At 36.9% G+C, this 23,622-nt stretch overlaps 1 protein-coding gene across 2 annotated transcripts in view; it reads left to right on the top strand.

Moving 5' to 3' along the window:
• Window positions 1-23,622, top strand: part of CLTC (clathrin heavy chain) — a 90,408-nt gene that overhangs the window by 43,068 nt on the left and 23,718 nt on the right. The window contains exons 1-15 of one of the 2 annotated variants that reach the window (XM_063455281.1): window positions 3,532-3,559; window positions 7,393-7,661; window positions 8,214-8,375; window positions 13,459-13,572; window positions 14,314-14,487; window positions 15,321-15,518; window positions 15,651-15,851; window positions 16,041-16,193; window positions 16,637-16,759; window positions 16,856-16,993; window positions 17,526-17,690; window positions 18,168-18,348; window positions 20,275-20,438; window positions 22,912-23,037; window positions 23,467-23,609. In XM_063455281.1, the coding sequence (XP_063311351.1) occupies window positions 3,538-3,559; window positions 7,393-7,661; window positions 8,214-8,375; window positions 13,459-13,572; window positions 14,314-14,487; window positions 15,321-15,518; window positions 15,651-15,851; window positions 16,041-16,193; window positions 16,637-16,759; window positions 16,856-16,993; window positions 17,526-17,690; window positions 18,168-18,348; window positions 20,275-20,438; window positions 22,912-23,037; window positions 23,467-23,609 (2,333 nt within the window). In that variant the 5' untranslated portion in view covers window positions 3,532-3,537. Of the gene's footprint in view, window positions 1-3,531; window positions 3,560-7,392; window positions 7,662-8,213; window positions 8,376-13,458; window positions 13,573-14,313; window positions 14,488-15,320; window positions 15,519-15,650; window positions 15,852-16,040; window positions 16,194-16,636; window positions 16,760-16,855; window positions 16,994-17,525; window positions 17,691-18,167; window positions 18,349-20,274; window positions 20,439-22,911; window positions 23,038-23,466; window positions 23,610-23,622 lie in introns of those variants that run through there. The other variant, XM_063455272.1, reaches the window with a different exon arrangement.

The following is a 23,622-nucleotide window of genomic DNA, read 5'->3' as shown; positions in this document are numbered from 1 at the left end:
TTGGGCTTGTCACCAGTGGGGTACCTCAGGGATCTGTACTTGGACCCATTCTCTTTAATATTTTTATTAGTGATATTGCAGAAGGTCTTGATGGTAAGGTGTGTCTTTTTGCGGATGATACTAAGATATGTAACAGGGTTGATGTTCCAGGAGGGATAAGCCAAATGGAAAATGATTTAGGTAGACTAGAAAAATGGTCAGAGTTGTGGCAACTGACATTTAATGTGGATAAGTGCAAGATAATGCATCTTGGACGTAAAAACCCAAGGGCAGAGTACAGAATATTTGATAGAGTCCTAACCTCAACATCTGAGGAAAGGGATTTAGGGGTGATTATTTCTGATGACTTAAAGGTAGGCAGACAATGTAATAGAGCAGCAGGAAATGCTAGCAGAATGCTGGGTTGTATAGGGAGAGGTATTAGCAGTAGAAAGAAGGAAGTGCTCATGCCATTGTACAGAACACTGGTGAGACCTCACTTGGAGTACTGTACACAGTACTGGAGACCGTATCTTCAGAAGGATATTGATACCTTAGAGAGAGTTCAAAGAAGGGCTACTAAACTGGTTCATGGATTGCAGGATAAAACTTACCAGGAAAGGTTAAAGGATCTTAACATGTATAGCTTGGAGGAAAGACGAGACAGGGGGGATATGATAGAAACATTTAAATACATAAAGGGAATCAACACAGTAAAGGAGGAGACTATATTTAAAAGAAGAAAAACTACCACAACAAGAGGACATAGTCTTAAATTAGAGGGACAAAGGTTTAAAAATAATATCAGGAAGTATTACTTTACTGAGAGGGTAGTGGATGCATGGAATAGCCTTCCAGCTGAAGTGGTAGAGGTTAACACAGTAAAGGAGTTTAAGCATGCGTGGGATAGGCATAAGGCTATCCTAACTATAAGATAAGGCCAGGGACTAATGAAAGTATTTAGAAAACTGGGCAGACTAGATGGGCCGAATGGTTCTTATCTGCCGTCACATTCTATGTTTCTATGTTTCTATGTTTCAATAAAGCACAACTTTAGGGCATTTCTACCATATATGGTGCAACAGGCATCTGGTATGAAGTGGTCAGTGTCATGCTATCTGCTGGGGTGTATTACCAGCATACAAAAAGTTTGCACCTTGCCTCTTTAAGATAGGTTTTGGAACAAATGCCATTGTATAATAAGATATGCACCCCTGGTTTAATTATATCTCAAAAGAAGGACCCCCGATAGCATAGTGCCAAAAACTTATTGATTAGTTCGATCCATTCTGCTCTTATACCCCAAAATGCAAGTTAGTTTGTATTTTTTGTGTAGTTACGAATGAGGTTGATTGTTGATTTTTACAACAATGTAATGAATAACGTAATGTTTTATTTCATGTGACTGTTATTACCTTGTTAGTATTGTTGGTGTATTTGTACGTGTGTATAATTTGAAAAAAAAAAATAAAATATATTGTGGGGGGGGAAAAAGTTATTGATGGGACAGCTATACTTGTACTCAAGTAATGTGAGACATTGGTGGTTGGTTAGTTGGAAGTGATTTTATGAATTTTTTAGTTTTTATTTTATTACTCCCAACATTCAAGTCTTGACCTGCCTAGCAGTTATTACATCTATTTCTTAATGAACTCCTGGATCGACTTCAGTCTCCTAGCCTGTAAATCGCTAGCCATTGTATTGGTTATGGTGGTAGCATGCTACTGCTGACATCCCCTGGTTTGATGCCCTTAGCTTGGCCCCTCACCTGCACTATTGCTAATGTAAAAGTTATTTCACAACAAGTTTGGCTATATAAAGATGCCATTGATGGGCTAATGGCATCAGCTGATACTCTTAGCCAATAGATGTCATCCACATTTATGTTAAACCGCTCAAATGGTTTGAGCCAGTGGACAGTGGAGCCAAGCACCATAACTACCAAAGACCGTAGTGGTATTGGTGCTTAGAGTACTCCTTTAAGCATTATATCTGTGAAGTGAATGAAACCAGGATCTTTAATTCTGTCAAATCTTTGAGACTGAAGCTGAATAGCAAATGACTAAATTTGCTTTCGATACATTTGTCTGGCATACCTATGTTAGAAGCATCTTTAGTAAAGGTTGCATATTGAGTCTATACATTGGAACTCCAATTAGTCTTCTTTGGAGTCGGTGGGCAAATCCCTCGTTGCAGAGCTTGCAGTTTTCTATATCCCTGATTTCTTATTAAACTCAAACACATCTGCATTCACACTTTACATGTTATAAGACATTTTGGGACTTGAATGTATTTTCTTCCCCTAAATTCCTAGATATTCTGGCATTAGGCAAGAATTCAATGTTTTATATGAAGCAATGTTGCTTAGCCTTTTGGATATTTACATCCATTTATTGGGCTTAATTTAATACTTGTATAAATTAAAGCTGGGTTGCCATGGGGCTGAAGAACACAAACCAAAGTAAAGTGCTTTCACCTGGTGATTCTAGCAATATTGCATTATTAAAGTAATTCTACTCTAGTATGTCTTCTCTGTTATTAGCTAGATGGTAGGGCCTGGTCACATAGAGTAGTTTCCCAAAAGGCAGTCTGTATTAGGTATCTATAGAATATAGAATGCACACTATAACAATCTCAAAAAACGTAGCTTTATTATGTACAAAAAGTACCAAAGTGAAAACATACAAGAAAAATAAACACAATGACAGAAGCAAGGGCAAATACAATAAAGTAATGGTAAAATACCAAAAAGGTGCCCTTGATAAAGGCAGCCAGTTGGTGCCGAAATTTGGGGGGTTTGGTGACTGTTGACTCGTGTTTCTGTCTTGTGGCTTGTAAGAAAGAATCTTTTTGGTATTTTACCATTACTTTATTGTATTTGCCCTTGTTTCTGTCATTGTGTTTATATTTCTTGTATGTTTTCACTTTGGTACTTTTAGTACACAATAAAGCTAAGTTTTTTGAGATTGTTATAGTGTGCATTCTATATTCTATAGATATTTGGATATTTAAAACATTTGAGGGAGTGTTTATATGGTTTGCACCTGGCTATTTTAATACAACTTTGTCACTCCATGTGCTGTTGTTTTGAGAGTCTTTATTAGGTAGCCATAACATGTCTGCTCATGTATTTAGCCTTTATGAAAGCTAAATAAAGGCTCAATTCTTTAGCCGACACGTTTCTGCACCTTATTCCCTTATAATGCCTGCGTTTTGGAAAACTACTCGATGTGCCCAGGTTCTCTTCAATTTAACAGTTTGGGGATTCACCTTCCCTTCATATGCATTCTAGTCTGGATTTCTTAAACTCTCTCTCCCCCCCCCCCCCCCCCAATGTTAGCATCTGGGAAACCATAAGCCTACTTATCACATTTCAGCACCTCCATAAGACTAAGAAAAAGTAGCAGTGATTTTTAACTGGGTTTTTTTTTTGTTTGTTTTTTTTATATCCTACTTTTAAACGTAGTTTTTAAATGGATAGAACAGTAAGACGTTTAACAGGAAGCTAAAAATAATTTAAATAATTGCATGTTTTTAATTTTCTCTGAAGCAGTCAGTATGGAGAATGTCCCATCACATTGTAAGTATGAGATCTTTAGGTGCTGCAGAGCCTCTTTCTCAATAGGAACCAGAATAGATTCCAATCCCTTTGATAGCAGCTTCCAGTTTTCAGAACTGTTACGGCAAAATGTACTGAAAAATCACTAGGTGTATGGTTGTCTCCCTTTAAATTCCGCTATGGCAGAAGTAGAGCAGAGTGCTATGTGTATGCACTTTCCAATATAAATTTTTCATGTAGTATTTGAGACATGTTTTGTTTTATTTCAATCTTCCTTTAGAAATTCAAACATATGGTGTTAGCTATGAGTGTATGTTCCAGGACAACCAAATTTATGATATTCCTCTTGTCATATTTTACAATATCACAAAGCAAATCTACAGTCAGAAATAAATATGCAAACCTACAAGTAAGATAAATGTTTTGTATGTCTGTAAATATTACATATTTGCATATTTATTTCTTGCTTGAATTGCCATTTTTAATTATGCTAAACTAGTGTTTTGTTTTTGTAAGTAAAAACGTGGTGATTTTTTTTTTCTTTTTAATAACTTAAAGGACCTCTACAGTGCCAGTAAAACAAACTTGTTTTTCTGGCACTATATGGTCTTTGGGTCCCCCCTTATATGACTTTCATATGACTTTTTTATCTGAATATTTTATTATCCGGACGGATCAACTCCTGAGGATCTCCTCCTCCCCCCCCCCCCCCCCCCCCTTTATTTATTTTTTTTAATTTTTTTGATCTGTTGACATTTCACCTTTTTACCTGGGCCTACTTGTTGATTTTATCTTCATTTAGACCATTTGGTCTGGTTTTCTTTGTTATAGACTACTGTTACTAACTCTGTGTGCAGCCCTTTACCCCCTTCACATCCTTCACCTTGTTTTTATTAGGCTCTTGAGGGATTCCCTTTTTTGGGTTGCTGCCCCTTATTCTGTTTAGCACTCACTCTTCCCCCCTGTTCTTAATGTTTTATATTGCATGGCTAAAAGGGACAGGGCCCCTAGACAAAGACCACTTAATTGACATGAAGTGGTCTGGATGACTTTAGTGGTCCTTTAAAGTATCACTGCAATGTGTTTTAGTTGTCCTGTGCTTCCCTTGTGTTTATGTAATTATATTACCTTTATTTATGTCTAGTTTTTTTTCTTCCCTGTGCAATATCTTGTGTACCTCCTTTGTCCATGATGTCTATAGCTTTCCCTTCTGTGGAAATCTTTTGACTGCTAGATTGTTGGTAAAGTAGCTAAACAACTGAAATAGTACCTTGAATAAGCTCTGCCGATTAACGCAGATTTTCAAAGATCACGCCCCCATATTAAAGAATTGTCCCTAAATTCTCTTATGTAGAACAAAAAAAGATTTTTGGGGGGAAATTATGAAACATTGGGCAAAAGTGATTGATCAGAACTACAAAATTACAGAATTTTGCAGAACAATGCTCGAAAGGCTATCTGCAACACAAGTTGCCTTGGTTTCCAATTGGGGATTTCCCCACTAGTGATTACTACATCACTTTACAATTTTGGTATTTTATGGCCAGTTGCTATGGTAATCATAACATTGCTTTCACCTTATTGAAATAAGTGGTGATTTTTCAACGCAGATCACAGTAGTAGGAATAGGCAATTGGAGCAATATGTGTGGTTGTCATTTTTGTAGATAAAGTGCACATCTCAAAAGTTGTAAACTACTGTATATTTTATGTATTCAAAGCCTAGTTATAGTTTAATATACATATAAATACATTCTAATCGCAGGGCCAAACGGAATAATACATACATTGAAGGTGTCAGTCTAGTATATTGTAGAATGAGCATTCGCTACATTCATGAGGTGTTCCAAACTCATAAAGTGCTGTTTTTAAAGTGTCTGCTTTCTGTCAAATGACAAAGCAGTTTAAAAACCAATACCTAAATGGAGTTTTATACATATTTTTCTAGTTTAAAAAAAAAAAAAAATGTCTCCATTGAGTTGCAGTCTTGCTGTACACTGTGATCATTTCTGCAACTTAAAGATATAAATGGTGAACATCAATACAGATTGCCAACAGTAAATTATTTGTATGCAATATCAGTCATGGTAAATATTGGACTTGTGCAAAACTTTGTTTTGGGTATTTCATCAGACGGTCCGAAACACATTGATTTCACGAGTCTGTTGAATATTATTTTTTATTTTAGTATGGACTGTTAAAAGTGGTGAAAAGTTTTTGTAGCACTACATTTCAATTTTATTGCACTAGAAAACTGCATGACCGGAGAGGTCACACATATCTAAGTATATCTCTACATGTCTCTATCTCTTTGTTTTCATGTGCTTATCTATTAAACATTGCTTTCAATGCTTCCAGTGTTGTGCATGCAGCAGGCTACGAAAGCACTGTTTAATAGACAGATTTATGCTTTATAACTAGTTTATTAGTTGCAATAGCAAACTGAAATGCCATTTATAATCCGATTGGCTATCTCGTGCCCTGAAGTTTAGAAAATGCAGAGAGTCAGTCGTCAACTTCTTAATTCTCACACCAGTGGGAATCAGGCATCTTCTTATGGATCGTGAGACTTGGTACATGGAGAATCATGCTCTCATGCTCTCTCCTTCATAGACATTATAGTTGTACAACAGCGCATGAACTTAATTACAGTTCTGACATGGCTCTTGGTGTATGAAGCATGCTGAGCTGTAGAAAGAAGATGACAGCAGGGGACAGATTAAGGTAAGTATCTACACACTGCACCCTAAACTGGGATGTCACTTTCAGACAGTCTTGCAAAATAGGTAAAGTCCCCTATATTTGTTAGAGCCACTTTTAAAAATAAATACGTACATTTGGAAATTTAATAGACTATTAATTGTATTTATTTTAAGTTGTATGTGTTCAAGCATGAAATAAATGCTTTATTTCAGCTTGGAGTGTTCCTTTAAATTTTCTGATGTCTGCTTGTAATATTTCTTTGTTGATCCAAGTCTGTGTGTAAAGAGTAGATACTGCTTTGCATACTTATTTAAATTGGTTTCATGAGCCCAGATGTTGTGGCCCTGAAGGAGAGGGGCCATGCAAAAATGACAACTCTTGCTTGGCCACTGTGGCAGTGAGCTCTAGGTATGCCTGCTGCAGCCAGGAAAATTGCAGCATTGACATTCCAATCCCACACACGCATAAAGCGCAGAGACGCCTGGATCTACATACCGCAGGCAAGAAGAAATCAACATCCCTTCACAGTGTAGTTAACAAACTATAATAAAATGGGCTATGTTAAGAGCCAGAATGCCATCTCATTTATGTGCAGTATATTGATGTTGCACACTTCACTCCTGTTCCATAAAATAAATGCTGCTCACATTGGTTGGAACCATGTGCATGTTCTACCTCACCTCCTGCATTTAATTGAATGTTCCTCCAGATCATTGTCCTCCATTGTCCTCTTTAAAGGCTGGAAATGGAGACATGCTATATCTGCTGGCGTGGATTATAAATGTTGTAATCACCATATTTTGTCTGCAAATTGGTTAACATATGTGAAAGCCAATTTTGCCCCTGCATTTTATTTTTTTTCCGCTGCACAAAATTTTAAAGCCTACTCTGTAGATGTGTGTGTGTGTGTGTGTGGTTCAAAATCCTGTTATACATAATATATATATATATTTTTTTATATATATTTTTTTTATCCTCTGCATTTATAAAACAAGGCAATTTAGTGCATGGTTAAAACTGTAACATCTGTCTGTTTTTATAAATGCCTCATTTGTATGTAATTCCCTATTTTATTTAATATAGAACATTTTAAATAGTATTTTAAGTTTATAGAGAGAACTTTAAACCGTGTACTTCCTATTTATCTTACAGCTGGGAAAACCCTTCAGATTTTTAACATCGAAATGAAAAGTAAAATGAAAGCGCACACCATGACGGAAGATGTCACTTTTTGGAAATGGATATCTTTGAACACTGTTGCCCTGGTTACTGACAACGCTGTTTATCACTGGAGCATGGAGGGAGAGTCTCAACCTGTTAAGATGTTTGACCGCCATTCCAGCTTAGCTGGCTGCCAGATTATTAATTATCGAACAGATGCAAAGCAGAAATGGCTGCTTCTGACTGGAATATCTGCCCAGGTAGCAGACATGTACAAAATGAGAATTCTTTTAAGCTCACCTGAAGAGATTTAAGCCAGTGTTTTGTTTTTGTTTTGTTTTTACCCAGGAGTTGTCAGAAATGCTTGTTAGTTAGAAGTATATCCATGGTTTCCCTTAAGAGCGAAACACAATGCTGTGAATTCACACTTAAAATCAATATTTGATGTGTGAAGTTCTTGATGCTGTAGAGTGGAATAAGCGCACAATCAATATTTAAGAGATTCTAGCTCCTTCTCTAGTACAGAAATAAACAGTGCTGATTAGGTAAAATACAATAAGTAGATTTAAAAAAATAAAATCTTGGTTTTGCAACCTGCAACACGTTGTAGGTGTTTATTAAAAATCTCTAAAACAGTTGTAGTTGCGAGGATTCAGTCACAGTCATATTATCCGTATTTGAGACCATAACTAATTGTTTCTATCCAATACTGTCAAGGGTTCTGTGCATCTGTGATACACAGTTTTGCTCAATTACAAAACAAGTCAACATAGTAAAAAGTGAAAGGATTTTTTTTTTCTCTCCTCTATCAGCAAAATCGGGTGGTTGGAGCTATGCAGCTGTATTCTGTGGACAGGAAGGTTTCACAGCCTATTGAGGGACATGCGGCCAGCTTTGCTCAATTTAAAATGGAAGGGAATGCAGAGGAATCCACTCTGTTTTGTTTTGCAGTGAGAGGACAAGCTGGTGGAAAGGTAAGACTGTTGAAATAAAGGAAAAAAAGAATCTGTTTTGCAGGATTTAGTATATATAGCTTCTGTGAGCTACTGTTTGGATTCTTGAAAAGTAAATAAAATGCTTCTTAAGAGATGATGATGATAATAATAACAACACAGTATTTAACCAGGAAAGGTACATGCCGATTGCTCTGGTTTCAAAGTACATCCTGGGCATGTTACTTTTGCCCAACATCCAGGGAATGTTACTATTACCCAAGTTATTGGTACTCATTTAATCTTTATCTGAAGGATAACGATTGCTGGGAAATGAACCTGCGGACCCCAAGGGTTGAACAGATTGAACTGTTGATGCATTAGCCCACTGAGCTCTCTCACCGGCCTTTTAAGTAAAAAATAAATAAAAAAAAGTCTTCATACAATCTAGAAACAGGATTACATTTCCAGTTTTCTCTGATTGGTAAGTGGTGGTATTTTGCTGTTAAATATAAAATCCTGTCTTTGTTGCAGTCATAGTATAATGAAAGCATGGTGTGTTTTTGTTCTCTGCTTTGTGCAGAGCTGGTTAGCAGGGTCATGTCATGTGCACAGGGCTCAAAATTCCCACTTGCCAAATATTTCTGTTTTCAGTTCCTGCTGCACACTTTTTATTTTGACCACACCAAAGTACATTAACCTCTTCATAATATATTAGGATGTGCCATGCCACACTGAAAATCCTTGCATTTTGAAGTAAACTGGTTTAAATCTTCCACTCTTGCTGCAGTCTCCTAGTACAAAGTGTTCTGTGCAATTTGAGCCGGGAAAATTCCTATGCTGGTGTCAACCAGTAGGTTGATATGGTTGCTTTTGGTAAGGGTAAATGTTGGGTTAGGGATTAGACCTATTAGGCATTTAACAATCAGGGCTGAATCCTGAATCCATTTTGATGTTTTACTTTTAGTTGCACTTAAAGGGAATCTCCAGTGCCAGGAAAACTATCAGTTTTCCTGGCACTGGAGGGTCCCTCTCCCTCCCACCCACCAATCCCCAGGTACTGAAGGGGTGATGTCCCTCGCCGCTGTCTCCTCCTCCGCGACGCTCCTCCTCTCCATTGCGTCGGCCGGTGGGCGAGACTGATCCCACCCACCGGCCGAGGAGACCTAATGCGCATGCGCGGCATTAGCGCTCCCCATAGGAAAGCATTGAAAAATCATTTCCTGTGCTATAGAGCAAGAAGTGACCTCTAGTGGCTGTCTAGTAGACAGGTCAAGGCACTCGGGAAGAATTATTAACATTTTACAAAAAATAATAAATACATTTAAAAATAAAAATTATCCCCCTTCGTTCCCTCCATTCCCATTCACTTACCCGATCGCCGCCGTTTCCCCACCGGCGATCGCTTTTCTTTTCCACTGGGGGGACTGTCTGACAGCTCCCCTCTGCAAAATAGGACCCCAAGGGCCATGTGATTGCTCTGAAAGAGCGATCACATGGCCGCAATAGGCGTCCATAGTGTTGCCTTCAGGGGACTGCATATAGTGTGTGTGTGTATGTAATATGTTTGTATGTGTATATATGTATGTCTATGTATATTGTTATACTAAGTGTATTTTTTTTATAAATAATAAAAATATATGTAATTTTACACTAACTGTATTTTGATATTAATATATATCAAAAGACACTTAGAATGAAATTTTATATATAGATCTGTGTATAAATAAAAATACGATATATCCATATACATAATTACATAAATATACACATATATAAATGTATATATATTTTTAAATTCTACGTGCATATTCACGTAATATTTTATGTAATATTTTTACATAATTAGGTAATTTTATTGATTGCAATATGTGGGACCTGCCTGACAACCCAGGCCAAAAGTCCAGAGAATTTTTATTTGCTGGCACTACATTTAACCCTGTAACCTTCCAAGACACCCTAAAACCTGTACATGGGGGGGTACTGTTTTACTCGGTAGACTTTGCTGAACACAAATACTAGTGTTTCAAAACAGTAAAACCTATCACAGCGATGATATTGTCCGTGAAAGTGAAATTTTTCGAATTTTTCACACACAAATGGCAGTTTCACTGTTTTGATGCGTTTTTTACTGTTTTGAAACACTAATATTTGTGTTCAGCAAAGTCTCCAGAGTATAACAGTTCACCCCATGCACAGGTTTGTTTGTTTTTTAGTGTTTTTGAAAGTTACAGGGTCAAATATAAGGCTTGATTTTCCGTTTTCAACATTGAAATTTGCCAGATTGGTTACATTTCCTTTGAGAGCGTATGGTAGCCTAGGAATGAGAATTACCCCCATGATGGCATACCATTTGCAAAAAAAATTGCCACGGTATTGCAAATGGGGTATGTCCAGTCTTTTTTAGTAGCCACTTAGTCACAAACACTGGCCAAAGTTAGCATTCATAATAGTTTTTTTGCATTTTTAACACACAAACAAATATAAATGCTAACTTTGGCCAGTGTTTGTGACTTAATGGCTACTAAAAAAGACTGGACATACCCCATATTGAATACCCTGGGTTGTCTACTTTTAAAAAAATTATATGGGGATAAATTACATTGTCCGGCTTCAAAAATGTCCCAAATAGGACATGGGTGCATGATGACCAGCTGTGAAAATTCCAAGTTGGAAAAATGGAATGCGCACCCTCCAAATAAGGTCTTTTAGCCCCCATAGAACCCAACACACCTATACATGGGGGGTATCACTGTACTCAGATGTTGCTGAACACATATTGGGGTGTTTATTGGCAGTAACCCTTAAAGTTCTCAGTACATTTATTCTTAAATAGCTATGTTTAAAAAAAACTTTTTTTTTTTTTTTTTTTATTTGGCATAGATTGGTGGTAAAATGGTTGCATGAAAAGTAAAAAAAAAAAACAAGTTTATTACCTTGGGTTGTCTTCTTTTCAAAAATATATACATGTGGTGAAGGGTTATTTAGGGGTTTCTGACATCAGTTCCAACAATGTGACTTGCGTTAATGTGCTACTTGTACTTATTGCTCTCTAACTTGCACACACACAAAAAGCCAAGAACATGTTAACATTGGGTATTTCTAAACTCAGGACAAAAGTTAGAAACTATTTAGCATGGGTGGTTTTTGGCAGTTGTAGATGCGGAACAGATTTTGGGGGTCAACTTTAGAAAAAAATGTGTTGGTTTTTTAAAAAATTATTTTTTTTTACACATTTTATCATATTTTATAAAAAAAATTATTGTAAATTATGAAATGATGAAAATAATGGTATCGTTAGAAAGACCATTTAATGGCGAGAAAAACTGTATATAATATGTGTGGGTATAGTAAATGAGTAAGAGGAAAATTACAGCTAAACACAAACACCGCAGACATTTAAAAACAACCCTGGTCCCAAACGGTAAGAAAATTTAAAAGCTGTCTGGTCACTAAGGGGTTAAAGAAAACTCCTTAAATTACAGTGGCAAAAACACATCACACAAATTCTAGGTTTTGGTTCAGAAATTGAACTCTTGCCTCCGTCATTAAAGGCATAATCCGCAGTCAATCCGATGAATCTATTCGTTGGTGTGGCCTCTAAGTGGACCTCTCTAGTCGGGAAAACATCCATGTGCAAGCAGCAGGCATTGAGGGTCATCACACTTTACACACAAAGATTCTCCAGATTTATGCAGAAAGCTGGGATTTATTTATACAATGAGCTACTGCTGTTTTTACACTGTTTTGCCAAATTTGATCAAGTTCTTCTGTATACATGTGGAGCCTCTTGGTTTGCGTAGTGTAGCAAGACGATATGTCTACATTCTTGCTGTTACCATTTGGTTGGTGTCATCTCTGCAAAAGTACCCAAAGTCGGATTTATGTCGGGTGCAATGAATTCTAAGGCTCCCACTACCCTCTCCCTTGAAAAACAAAAATTCTGATAGTGATTTTTTTTTTAATGCATTTTTTGAGAGTCATACAAATAGAAATATAAAACATACATTTGAAACAATAAATATCTGATAAAGTGACTTAAAGGACCACTATAGGCACCCAGACCACTTCAGCTCCCTGAAGTGGTCTGGGTGCCAGGTCCCTTTAGTTTTAACCCTGCAGCTGAAAATATAGCAGTTTCAGAGAAACTGCTATGTTTACACTGAGGGTTAATCCAGCCTCTAGTGGCTGTCTTTGCGATTCTCATTGTGAAAATCAATGAGAAGACGCTGACATTGAGTAATGCTTTCCTATAGGCTGTTTGAATGCGTTCGCGGCTCTTGCCGCACATGTGCATTCGGCACTGACGTCGGCAGGAGGAGAGGTCAGCAGCGCAGAGGGAGCCCGGGGCTGGAGAAGGGCAAGTGGCTGAAAAGGCTTTAACCCCTTCAGCCCAGCGGCAGGGGTTCCATGAGTGTGGGGGGACTTAAGGACTACATAGTGCCAGGAAAAAGAGTTTGTTTTCCTGGCACTATAGTGGTCCTTTAATGAATTTATTAACTGGACGTGGTAGGTTCAAAAAAGTCTTAAAATATTCATACTTGATAATTGGATATGTATGCACATATTTCTGTTTGTAAGGTATTGCTTGAATATGTGAGTATAGTGTCGTGTGCATCACTCAATGTTGTCATTGCTCCTTTGCCAGTCTCCCTTTTGTAATTTAATTTGAACATGCTCACTTAGCATGTTCCTATTGCCATTTCGTTACTGTAATGAGTAGATTAAAATGTACTGCAATAATGGCATTTGGCAATTAACTAAATAGTGCATTTTTATATATTTTGTTTGCAGTGATAGTATGAGCAATGGTATGTGAGCAACCTCAAGTTAATTATATATTATATTTGCTTTAGAAGTATAGTATCAAACGATAATTTATCTTAAATTGAACATGTCAGGTTTACTTTTATGCCACCTACCCCCATTCCCCTCCACCCCCCCACCCCCCCATGTATTCATTGTAAAATTGTGAAATATAAACTCATCTCATTTTATCCTCAGTGACCCTGACACATTGGTTTTGTTGCCAGCATGCACGTCTTTCATTTAATTCATAGAATTTGAAATGTACGATTGCCTTAATGATTATTTTTGGTATTTTTTTTTCTTATCTGCTAAACAGTTGCATATCATAGAAGTTGGGACACCACCAACAGGGAATCAGCCGTTTCCAAAGAAAGCTGTAGATGTCTTCTTTCCTCCAGAAGCTCAGAATGATTTCCCTGTAGCAATGCAGGTATGATATGCCCTAAGAGTTGATGAGCTGCATAGCACATTACTTTATGAGCATGTGTCTGGATATGTAGTATATTTTGGGTTTTTGGCCACTGTCTGCATTTGAAAGTATCCTTTGCTAGTTCAAGAGACTTTAAAAAAAAGAAAATGCTGTGTTTTTGGTGTAAAAACTCTGTGCCATCAGAAAAATATAAGCATTGCCATTTGTGCGAAAAAACAATATTTACATTTGCCAGTCAGAATTCCTCAAGAGGCTGACAAATAGCCACAGGATGCAATTCTATTTGAAGGTAACATCTTCACCTTTTGGCATCCTCACACACAACATGTGAGAAAGCATGTATCTGCTTGTCCAAGCGCGGCTATCCCAATAGAGCAGCATCAAATCATCCTAGGTCCAGTCCAATAGAAACAGCGGCTACCCAATGCTGGAGTAACACATATCTCGATCTATATATGTGACTCTTGTATTGCCCATCATTTGTATTTTCATTAATGTTTGTTCTTCTGTCACAATGGCTTTCTTTATACCACAAATACCTCCAGACTTAACTATACTAGAAAAAGCAATCTCACTTGTTGTGAGGTTGTGAAGTATTCTGAAATTCTATAAAATCACTGGTTGGTGGTAATGGGCTTGGTATGGTATTTAAATTATTTTGCTAGGACTTATATGATACATCTTTATTTCAACCTGTGAAACTGTGTATATGTATTACTAAAATGAAAATGTGTCTTGCAGATAAGTGGAAAGCATGATGTAGTATTCTTGATAACAAAATATGGGTACATTCATCTCTATGACCTTGAAACTGGCACTTGCATCTACATGAATCGGATCAGTGGGGAGACCATCTTTGTTACTGCCCCCCATGAAGCCACTGCTGGAATTATTGGTGTGAATAGAAAGGGTCAGGTAAGCATAGCAAGACATATTATAAACCTCTAGGGCAGGGTCTGAGAAAATATTTTAGAGGTTGATTTGCTACCTGAATAAAAAGAATTTTGTACCTTATATGGTACTCTGAGATACACATTCTATTGCTATTAGTTTTGCTATTTTTTTATTTAATATTTTTGCAGTGCAAAACCGTACAACATTCATAACATAACATTTGGGCACGAGAGAACGTGCACAATGTTATTAACTTGTCAGGCTTTCATGTCCTTGCTGTAGGCATGTATGTGTGTAAGTACAGTGGTAGGCTAGCTAAACATGGAAAACAGGAGTAAATTATAAAGATTTGAGTTAGGGCAGTTTGCCATAAGGTGTGGGATTAGGATCTCAGAAGAGAACTGCATACTGCCATGATGTGTGTCCCACTGAGTTGCGTTAGCATGATAAACCACTGGAAACCCACTAATACTGGGAGCAGGAGATTTAAGCTTAAAATAAACATTTGTGGTTAGAGCGCAGGAACACCTATATCATTTCTCGCCAGCCCCAGGCCTGCCACAGAGCTATCAACACGCCCCTGGGAAAAGTGAGTATTTATTGCAAAATAGCAAGATTCCTCGAGAGCCATAGTGACTTGCAGCCTGCTGGCATTACCGCCTGGCCCCACCCCCACTTATTGCTTTTCGTTTTTATGTAAATACCACAGTAACAAAAGGAGGGAGAAACAAACTACAAGGTTTAAACATTAATTTAATTTATTGGGTATTAGGGAAAGTTATGTTCCACAAACCGGTATTTTCCAGTAAGGTTTTGCTAAAGCCTTTTATTTTATTTTTTATTTCTCTTTTCAGGTTCTCTCTGTGTGCGTTGAAGAAGAGAACATCATACCATATATTACAAATGTTCTTCAAAACCCTGATTTGGCTCTTCGTATGGCTGTTCGTAACAACCTTGCTGGAGCTGAAGAGCTCTTTGCTCGCAAATTCAACACACTCTTTGCACAAGGAAATTTCTCAGAGGCAGCAAAGGTAGCTGCAAATGCACCAAAGGTAAATATTTTAACTTTCTTTCTTTGTGTAACCCATGTGATAGTTTCATATGTGAACTAAAGTTGACTTGCATTGACGCAAATACAAATGCTAAATGCTGTACAAACGTTTATTTATTTTTGGTTTTGCCAGGGAATTTTGCGTACACCAGACACCATAAGGCGATTTCAAAGTGTTCCTGCACAACCAGGTCAAACATCTCCACTACTGCAGTATTTTGGCATCCTCTTAGACCAGGGTCAGCTGAATAAATATGAATCTCTGGAGCTCTGCAGGCCTGTGCTTCAGCAGGGTCGCAAGCAACTTCTAGAAAAATGGCTAAAGGAAGATAAGGTAAGGCACAAAACAGAACGATTAGATTTGCTGTATATGGTATACATAGTCTATCTAGTTTCTTTTTTTTATTCCCTCCATTTATATTCATCTGCCATTATTTTACTTTTTACTTAGTTTAGCGTTGGTGTTTTGAAATGTATATTTTCCCAGTTTAATTTTGTGGTTTTCCTCTCACTTGACAAACAGCTGGAGTGCTCTGAAGAATTGGGAGATCTTGTCAAGTCGGTGGACCCTACACTGGCCTTAAGTGTTTATTTGAGGGCTAATGTTCCCAACAAGGTTATTCAGTGCTTTGCTGAAACTGGACAGGTTCAGAAGATTGTACTGTATGCTAAGAAGGTAATTACTTTGAGATATATTTTTATTTTAATTTAAGAACACAGGGAAAGATTACTTGTGTTTTAAGTCCTGCCATCCTCGGTAGCACTCAGTAAAAGCAAGTCTTCAATGTGTGCTTTCCTGAGTATGTAGCTGCAGCTCCCAAAACACATGAGGTGCTTTACAAAGAGTCTCATGGGTGTTCATATGGCCGAATGCCCTTTGTTTTAATACCCTTGCAGATGTTAAAGATAAAAATTTATATATTTTGTGTATTTGTTTTTGTAGATGTGTGAGACTATAAAGATGACTTTTCATATTTGTTTAAAGGGTATGCTGGAAGAAGTTACAGTAGAACTTGTTTCAGTATCTCTAGCTGAGAGAATGCTTGTTTGTTTGGAATGGTAACGTGGTAATAACATTGGTACAATAATCATTTATAAATTACATCTGCTTATTTGAAGGTTGGTTACACACCTGATTGGATTTTCCTGCTGAGAAATGTTATGAGACTTAGTCCAGACCAAGGGCAGCAGTTTGCTCAGATGTTGGTCCAGGACGAGGAGCCTCTTGCAGATATTACTCAGGTAATTTCTGGGCTATCAGTTGCCCATCATTAAAGATTTTGACTATGATTATTCATCTATTGCCCATTCTTATTGTTCCATGTCAAACTTTTTTAGATTGTTGATGTCTTTATGGAATACAACCTTATTCAGCAATGTACAGCTTTCTTACTTGATGCCTTGAAAAACAACCGTCCAACTGAGGGACCTTTGCAGACACGTCTGCTTGAGATGAACCTTATGCATGCACCTCAGGTAGGAATCCCTACAATAAGCTCACTTACGTTTTTGTTTTGCAAATATTTATTCCACACTACAGTGTCCTAGTCCCTGTCTGCAAAAACAATACTTCACATACACTTAAGGGAGTGTGTATTAAAATATTATTTTGGGGGTAAAAAAAAGTGCCAGATTCTATCAATTTTTATACAGCCTGGTTTATTTTGTAATCTGTGCTGTGCTGTTTGACTTAATACACCACTGACCATACACATGGGCTTGGGTTCTCTCCAAGGGACACGATTTTTTTTTTTTTTTCATATTGCTGCAGTTGTTACCAGTCCTTAGATGAAAGACAGGGTGGAGTGCATTATTTGCACCATAACCCTTTAATCATTAGTTTCTTTAGTAACACACTGTACATGCTGTTCTATGTGGTAGACATTTTGTTTCTGTTTCTATGGACTCCCATTTTTCTGAGCAGGAAAAATAGTGGCTCTTAATAGGCTGCCTTATGTGAGGCGTATTTTACTTCAATACAGTTAATTGTATTTTATGTTTTTGGTAGGTTGCAGATGCTATTTTGGGCAATCAGATGTTTACACATTATGATCGTGCTCACATTGCCCAACTTTGTGAAAAGGCTGGCCTTCTTCAGAGAGCTCTGGAACATTTTACAGATCTGTATGATATTAAACGTGCAGTTGTCCACACTCATCTCCTCAATCCAGAGGTAAGAAGGTTGTTTGTTTTTTTGTCATCCCCGCTCCTCCATCTCTGGCTGGTACTATGACTGCTCTAAAAAGCACATTAAAGATGACTGCTTACCTAATTGCAGGGTGTGTAAATGTATTATTTAGGGCACATTTGTGGGAGGCACAGCTGCACTCTCAATCATTAGTCTTTATTATTGTTAGCCCTGTGTTTTTGTTTTTATTGTATGTAACATGTTTTGTATTATTACAATAGATATAGATATTTTTTATTATTATTGCAGCACAATAATTGCCAGGGACAGTCTAAGAGCATCAAACCACTTTGCTCCATTCAATAGCAAATTTGTGGTTAAAAACATGAGTAAAATTTATCTTCATTTTATCATTTACATTTTGCCACACACCGCTGATTTGGTGTACAACGAAGTTCTCATAAATCAAAGTGAGCTATAAAAATCTGGTGCCGAATTCACCTTATCTTTTGTATCTTTCAGTGGCTTGTCAATTATTTTGGTTCATTATCAGTTGAGGACTCTCTTGAATGTCTTCGTGCAATGCTTTCTGCAAACATCCGGCAGAACCTGCAGATATGTGTCCAAGTTGCCTCCAAATACCATGAACAACTCTCCACACAGTCTCTCATTGAATTGTTTGAATCTTTCAAAAGTTTTGAAGGTAAACAAATCATGTTTGTAAAAAGCTTGTATACTCCTTTTTCAGTAACATTGAGTAAGTCACACCAATGGTGGAACTGAGTGGACAAAGAGTGGCTAGTAATATAAAAAAAATAGTGGCCCGAAATTTGAGGGTAAGGACAATTTTCAAAATAGGGTGGCTGTTAGAATTTTCATATATTTTATCTGGATAAACTGGAGCTTTCCTTTGTAAGACACCCTGGATTGGAAACAATCAGCTTTCATTGCTCTGCCACATTCTCTTTGCGGTCACTAACCGTGATTTACCACGTCTACTTCAGAGCTGTCTTAGATCCCACACAGATCATAGGCTTTGAGTACCCAATCTCTGCATACTGTACAATTTTATAGCTGGGTTTCTGCTATGAGTAATAGCACGTTATTTCTTTATGGAGTAGTCTAAAGGATGGGCAGTTCCTATTGCTTGATGCCCGAAATAGGTAGTTCTGAGCATGTAGGTTTTTGGTTTCTTTTGGCTTTTTTTTTTTCTTTTTCCACCCCTGTTTCTGACTTTCAGGTAGGTTTTAACCCCTTAAGGACACATGACATGTCATGATTCCCTTTTATTCCAGAAGTTTGGTCCTTAAGGGGTTAAACACTTTGTTTGGCCAGTAAATGCATAGCTTACATGGAATTTGCATTTTTATGTGTTGTGGGCTCCCCCCTCCAATGTTGAAATTTTTGTAAATTTATCCATATATACATGTCTTGTGCATGTTAATTAAATGATTTTTCTTCATATATTTCCCTTAATTTACAATAGTTTCTCGTGATATATTGGGATGGAGTACTTGGTGTTTAAAGTACCATTTTAACAGGAAGTAGGCACGTGTGGGGATTTGCTACAATCGCACAACTAAGTTATCGGTGGGTTGTGCTGTTATTTAAAATAACATATTTTGAGTATATTATGTAAATTAACCTCCATGGTGGTATGTATGAATGCAGTGATTTTCCTCTGTGTAATCTCACAAGTACGTAGGGGTATTGTGGAATGTCATCCTATCCACGTTAATACCTGGTTAATTAAGTGGGCACTCTAAGCACCAGAACAACTACTGATTAATGTAGTGGTTCTGGTGCAAAGAGACTACCCCTGCAGTCTCTCAAACGTAAACACTGCCTTGATGAGAGGGCATTCTTTAAATTGAGCTGCAAGAACATATCTAATGTTTGTCAATCAGCCACTATAGACTCTTCCTGTTGCAGACCTGAAATCTTTGCAGGACTGGCGTTTGGCATCTTTTGCTCTAAGCTAATGCATCTCTTTGAGGACATGCTGAATGGTACAGCATTGTGATTGCCATGCATGAACAGTAGCACCCCAGGGCTTCCCTTTCAGAAAGCACTGGATTTCCTGAGATTGTCACTAGTGATGATCTCAGCCAGGGTAGGAGCGGCAACCACGGTGAGGTAATCGTGTTTAACTTACCTGCTATCCAATGCTATGGTAAGTTAAAAAGATTATACTATTTTAGGGGACTTTATGCTGTGTCTATAGGTGCATGATAAAACCACATGAGTTTTTCAGCAGTTATACTGGTCCTTTTTTGCATATGGCATATTGCCATTGTAAGTTATTTCCTTCAGTTATATAAAAGTAATATTTAAAAAATTAAAAAGTAATGTACTACAAAACCTAAATGTATAATTAAAATGGAATAGCCTGTGCATTATTTTGTGTTGACTCCTGGTCTCCAATTGTTCCAAGCATAAAAATTCACATGAGATATAGATATAGATATATACATATATATATATATAATATATATATATATATATAAATAAAAAAAATATATTATTGTCTTGTATTATACTCCTATAGATGTGTTTCCATCGCATTGTTTTAAATTTGGAATTTCCTTACAAAATACTGTTCTCTTAAGCTGTCCTTCTGTTTTCCTAGGTCTGTTTTACTTCCTGGGATCAATTGTAAACTTCAGTCAGGATCCAGATGTACATTTCAAGTATATCCAAGCAGCCTGCAAAACTGGCCAGATCAAGGAAGTGGAAAGAATCTGCAGGGAAAGTAACTGTTATGACCCAGAGAGGGTGAAAAACTTCCTGAAGGTAATGTGATATCTCTAGTCTACTGTAAAAGTTTTGTAAAAATCTATATAGACAGTACAGGCTGAGACCAAAAAACATATGACTGTTTAAAAGCAAAATACACACACTACACCACTAAGGTGAATGAAAGTTTACATTTCATTGATGCCTTGCTAATTGATATGTTGCACAATGGCTGCTGTCTTTTTTTTTTTTTTTTTTTCTTCTCGGCCAATGCATCTGGTAAATGCTTGTTATGTTAGTAAGAAAATATAAATTATGTTTTAATAATACATTTTTATTTGGAAACCAAACTTAAAGGAACACTATAGTCACCTAAATTACTTTAGCTAAATAAAGCAGTTTTAGTGTATAGATCATTCCCCTGCAATTTCACTGCTCAATTCACTGTCATTTAGGAGTTAAATCATTTTGTTTCTGTTTATGCAGCCCTAGCCACACCTCCCCTGGCTGTGATTGACAGAGCCTGCATGGAAAAAAAAACTGGTTTCACTTTCAAACAGATGTAATTTACCTTAAATAATTGTACCTCGATCTCTAAATTGAACTTTAATCACATACAGGAGGCTCTTGCAGGGGATAAGAAAATCTTAATTAAACAGAACTTGCAATAAAGAGAGCCTAAATAGGGCTCTCTTTACAGGAAGTGTTTATGGAAGGCTGTGCAAGTCACATGCAGGGAGGTGTGACTAGTGTTCATAAACAAAGGAATTTAACTCCTAAATGGCAGAGGATTGAGCAGTGAGGCTGCAGGGGCATGTTCTATACACCAAAACTGCTTCATTAAGCTAAAGTTGTTCAGGTGACTATAGTGTCCCTTTAAAATACGTCATGGTTGAAGATATTGTAAAAAACTGAATAAGGGCTGCACTCAACCAAAAATAGGGTGCTCACTGAGTTAGGTCAGCACCCCCCACATACATATAATGTAAAAAAAAAATGCTCAGGCAGTCACTGTTTACGTTTTCAAGCTTGATGGACCTGGGTACAGGTTGAAATGTTGCTGTGCACCTGGATGTTCTGTTCAAATCTGCCTTAAACAGTGAGTGCCTGAGCATTTTTTCTTTACATAGTTGAAGATATTGTCTAATAATATAACTGTCACTTCTCTTCACTGGTGCTTTACCTGATCTATTGTAAACCAGATAAACTAAAAACAAATTAAAGTTTGTGCCAGGGACATTGATTTAGCTGTGTACTTTTGTGCCCTTTTTTTAAGGGGAGGGGGAGGGGGAAGAGCAGGGATAAATTTGCAGGACAAGTTACTCTGTACAGTCTAGTATTTTCAGTTAATGGTCAACCTCCAACACAGTAGGTTTTCCAGTTTCCCATAACCTGTAAACATACCCAGATACATAACAAACTGTAATTGGGGCTTTGTTTTGCCCCTTATTCCACCAAAGTAAGTTTTTCCTAATTTGCATTTTTTTCTTCACTTCTACTGATGCTACCAAATCAGCTTTCACAATCAAGGTCCTGTTTAGCCCCTTTTTGAATTTACTCCTTGAAATTCCTAGTTCAGTCTGTGCCTACACATCAGATCAAAGAAAACCAGACTGAAAACCTCACAAGCATTTATTTTCCGTCCGTTACATGCACACTTTACATGCTTTTCAATAACGGTCTTCGTAATATGTCACGTTCTTCTTAACAAACACTATACATTAAAATAAAACCATTTCCTGATGGAAGTTATTATTTCTTATGCTTTTCCTTTTTGTCTGTGGATTGAGCAGGACATGTACAAGGTAAATCTTGCATAGGTTTCCCCATCCAACTCCCTATATATTTGGTGTAACTGTGTTTTGTAGGATTGTCCTGTCAAAAATTCTACATTATTTGGGTTGTTTTCCAATAATTTAATATTTTTTTGTTGAGGGTATGTTTTTAAAGTATTTATAAAGTGTAATATAGGCCAATACTTTATAGCTAGAATTACAGAAAGCATTTTCAGAGTAAGTCATATCTAATAGATTCTCCTTTGAATATTTAGGGTATTCAAAACTAATTTACTAGGCTTTCAAAGTGTGTACCACAGGGCTGCGTCAAAATAATCTTTGCTCTCTGAGATGCAGTGTCACATACCAAAGGGAAAGTATGATTCCCCAATTTATAGATATGCGTTTAGAATCTGAAGATTTCCTATAAATAAGCATTTAAACATAGTAATATGGCAACTTCAGATACAGGGTGCCTCTGGAGGTCTGTTGATGGAATAACAATCATCTTGGTCTGGTATTCCATATTTAGTTGTAGCATAGAAATATATTAGCGGCATGATATTTGTTTAGTTGTAGGTTATTTTATTTGCATTTCCTTTTTTAAGTTGCAAGTAATTCTTAATGACCTGGGATGTCATTTTTCCATTTTGATCTTTAGTTTGCAATAGCTTTATGTAAATGTGTAAATTCCACACTGGATTTGTTTTTTTGTTTTATTAACAATTCACCAGTTCTTTTCATGCTTTTTACAGGAAGCTAAGCTCACGGACCAGCTACCACTGATAATCGTATGTGATCGCTTTGACTTTGTCCATGATCTTGTGCTCTATCTGTACAGAAACAATCTTCAGAAATACATTGAGATTTATGTACAAAAGGTAAGTGTAATTTTGTCTGTAACCAAAAATATCTTTGGATGTCCTATGTTATGTTGGAATTTAAAATGTTATTCTTTTTAAAGCTACTAAAAAGTTTACTTGATTATATTGGCCATATACAGTCCAAATGCAGATCATAAACTATAAACTCCTCTATACAGTCAGAAGTAAAAAGTTGCATTTTGAAATTGGTTAATCTTGAACTGCTGATGTAAGAGTGCTTGGAAGAGCATCTGATCGATATGTGATTTAACATTGTTAATGCTCTGATTTCCAAGGGACAATGTAAGGTTTCCTTCATGCTTTATTTATAAATATCATCATTTTGTCAAAGCTGCTGACTTTTTGGATTTCCGATCGTTTGCAGGTCAACGTAACACTATAGTGATTTTACATTTGTGTGCTTCTTTTTCTGCCAATTTAAACAAGGTAAATCCAAGTCGTTTGCCTGTGGTTATCGGTGGCTTACTTGATGTTGATTGCTCTGAAGATGTTATCAAGAGCTTGATTCTTGTTGTTAGAGGTCAATTCTCCACTGATGAACTTGTTGCCGAAGTTGAGAAAAGAAACAGGTACATGGCCTAC

This window comes from Pelobates fuscus, chromosome 1 (assembly GCF_036172605.1).
Source record: "Pelobates fuscus isolate aPelFus1 chromosome 1, aPelFus1.pri, whole genome shotgun sequence".
NCBI lineage: Eukaryota > Metazoa > Chordata > Amphibia > Anura > Pelobatidae > Pelobates > Pelobates fuscus.
Note: the sequence above shows the minus strand (reverse complement) of the source record. Positions and strands in the feature narration are given on the sequence as shown.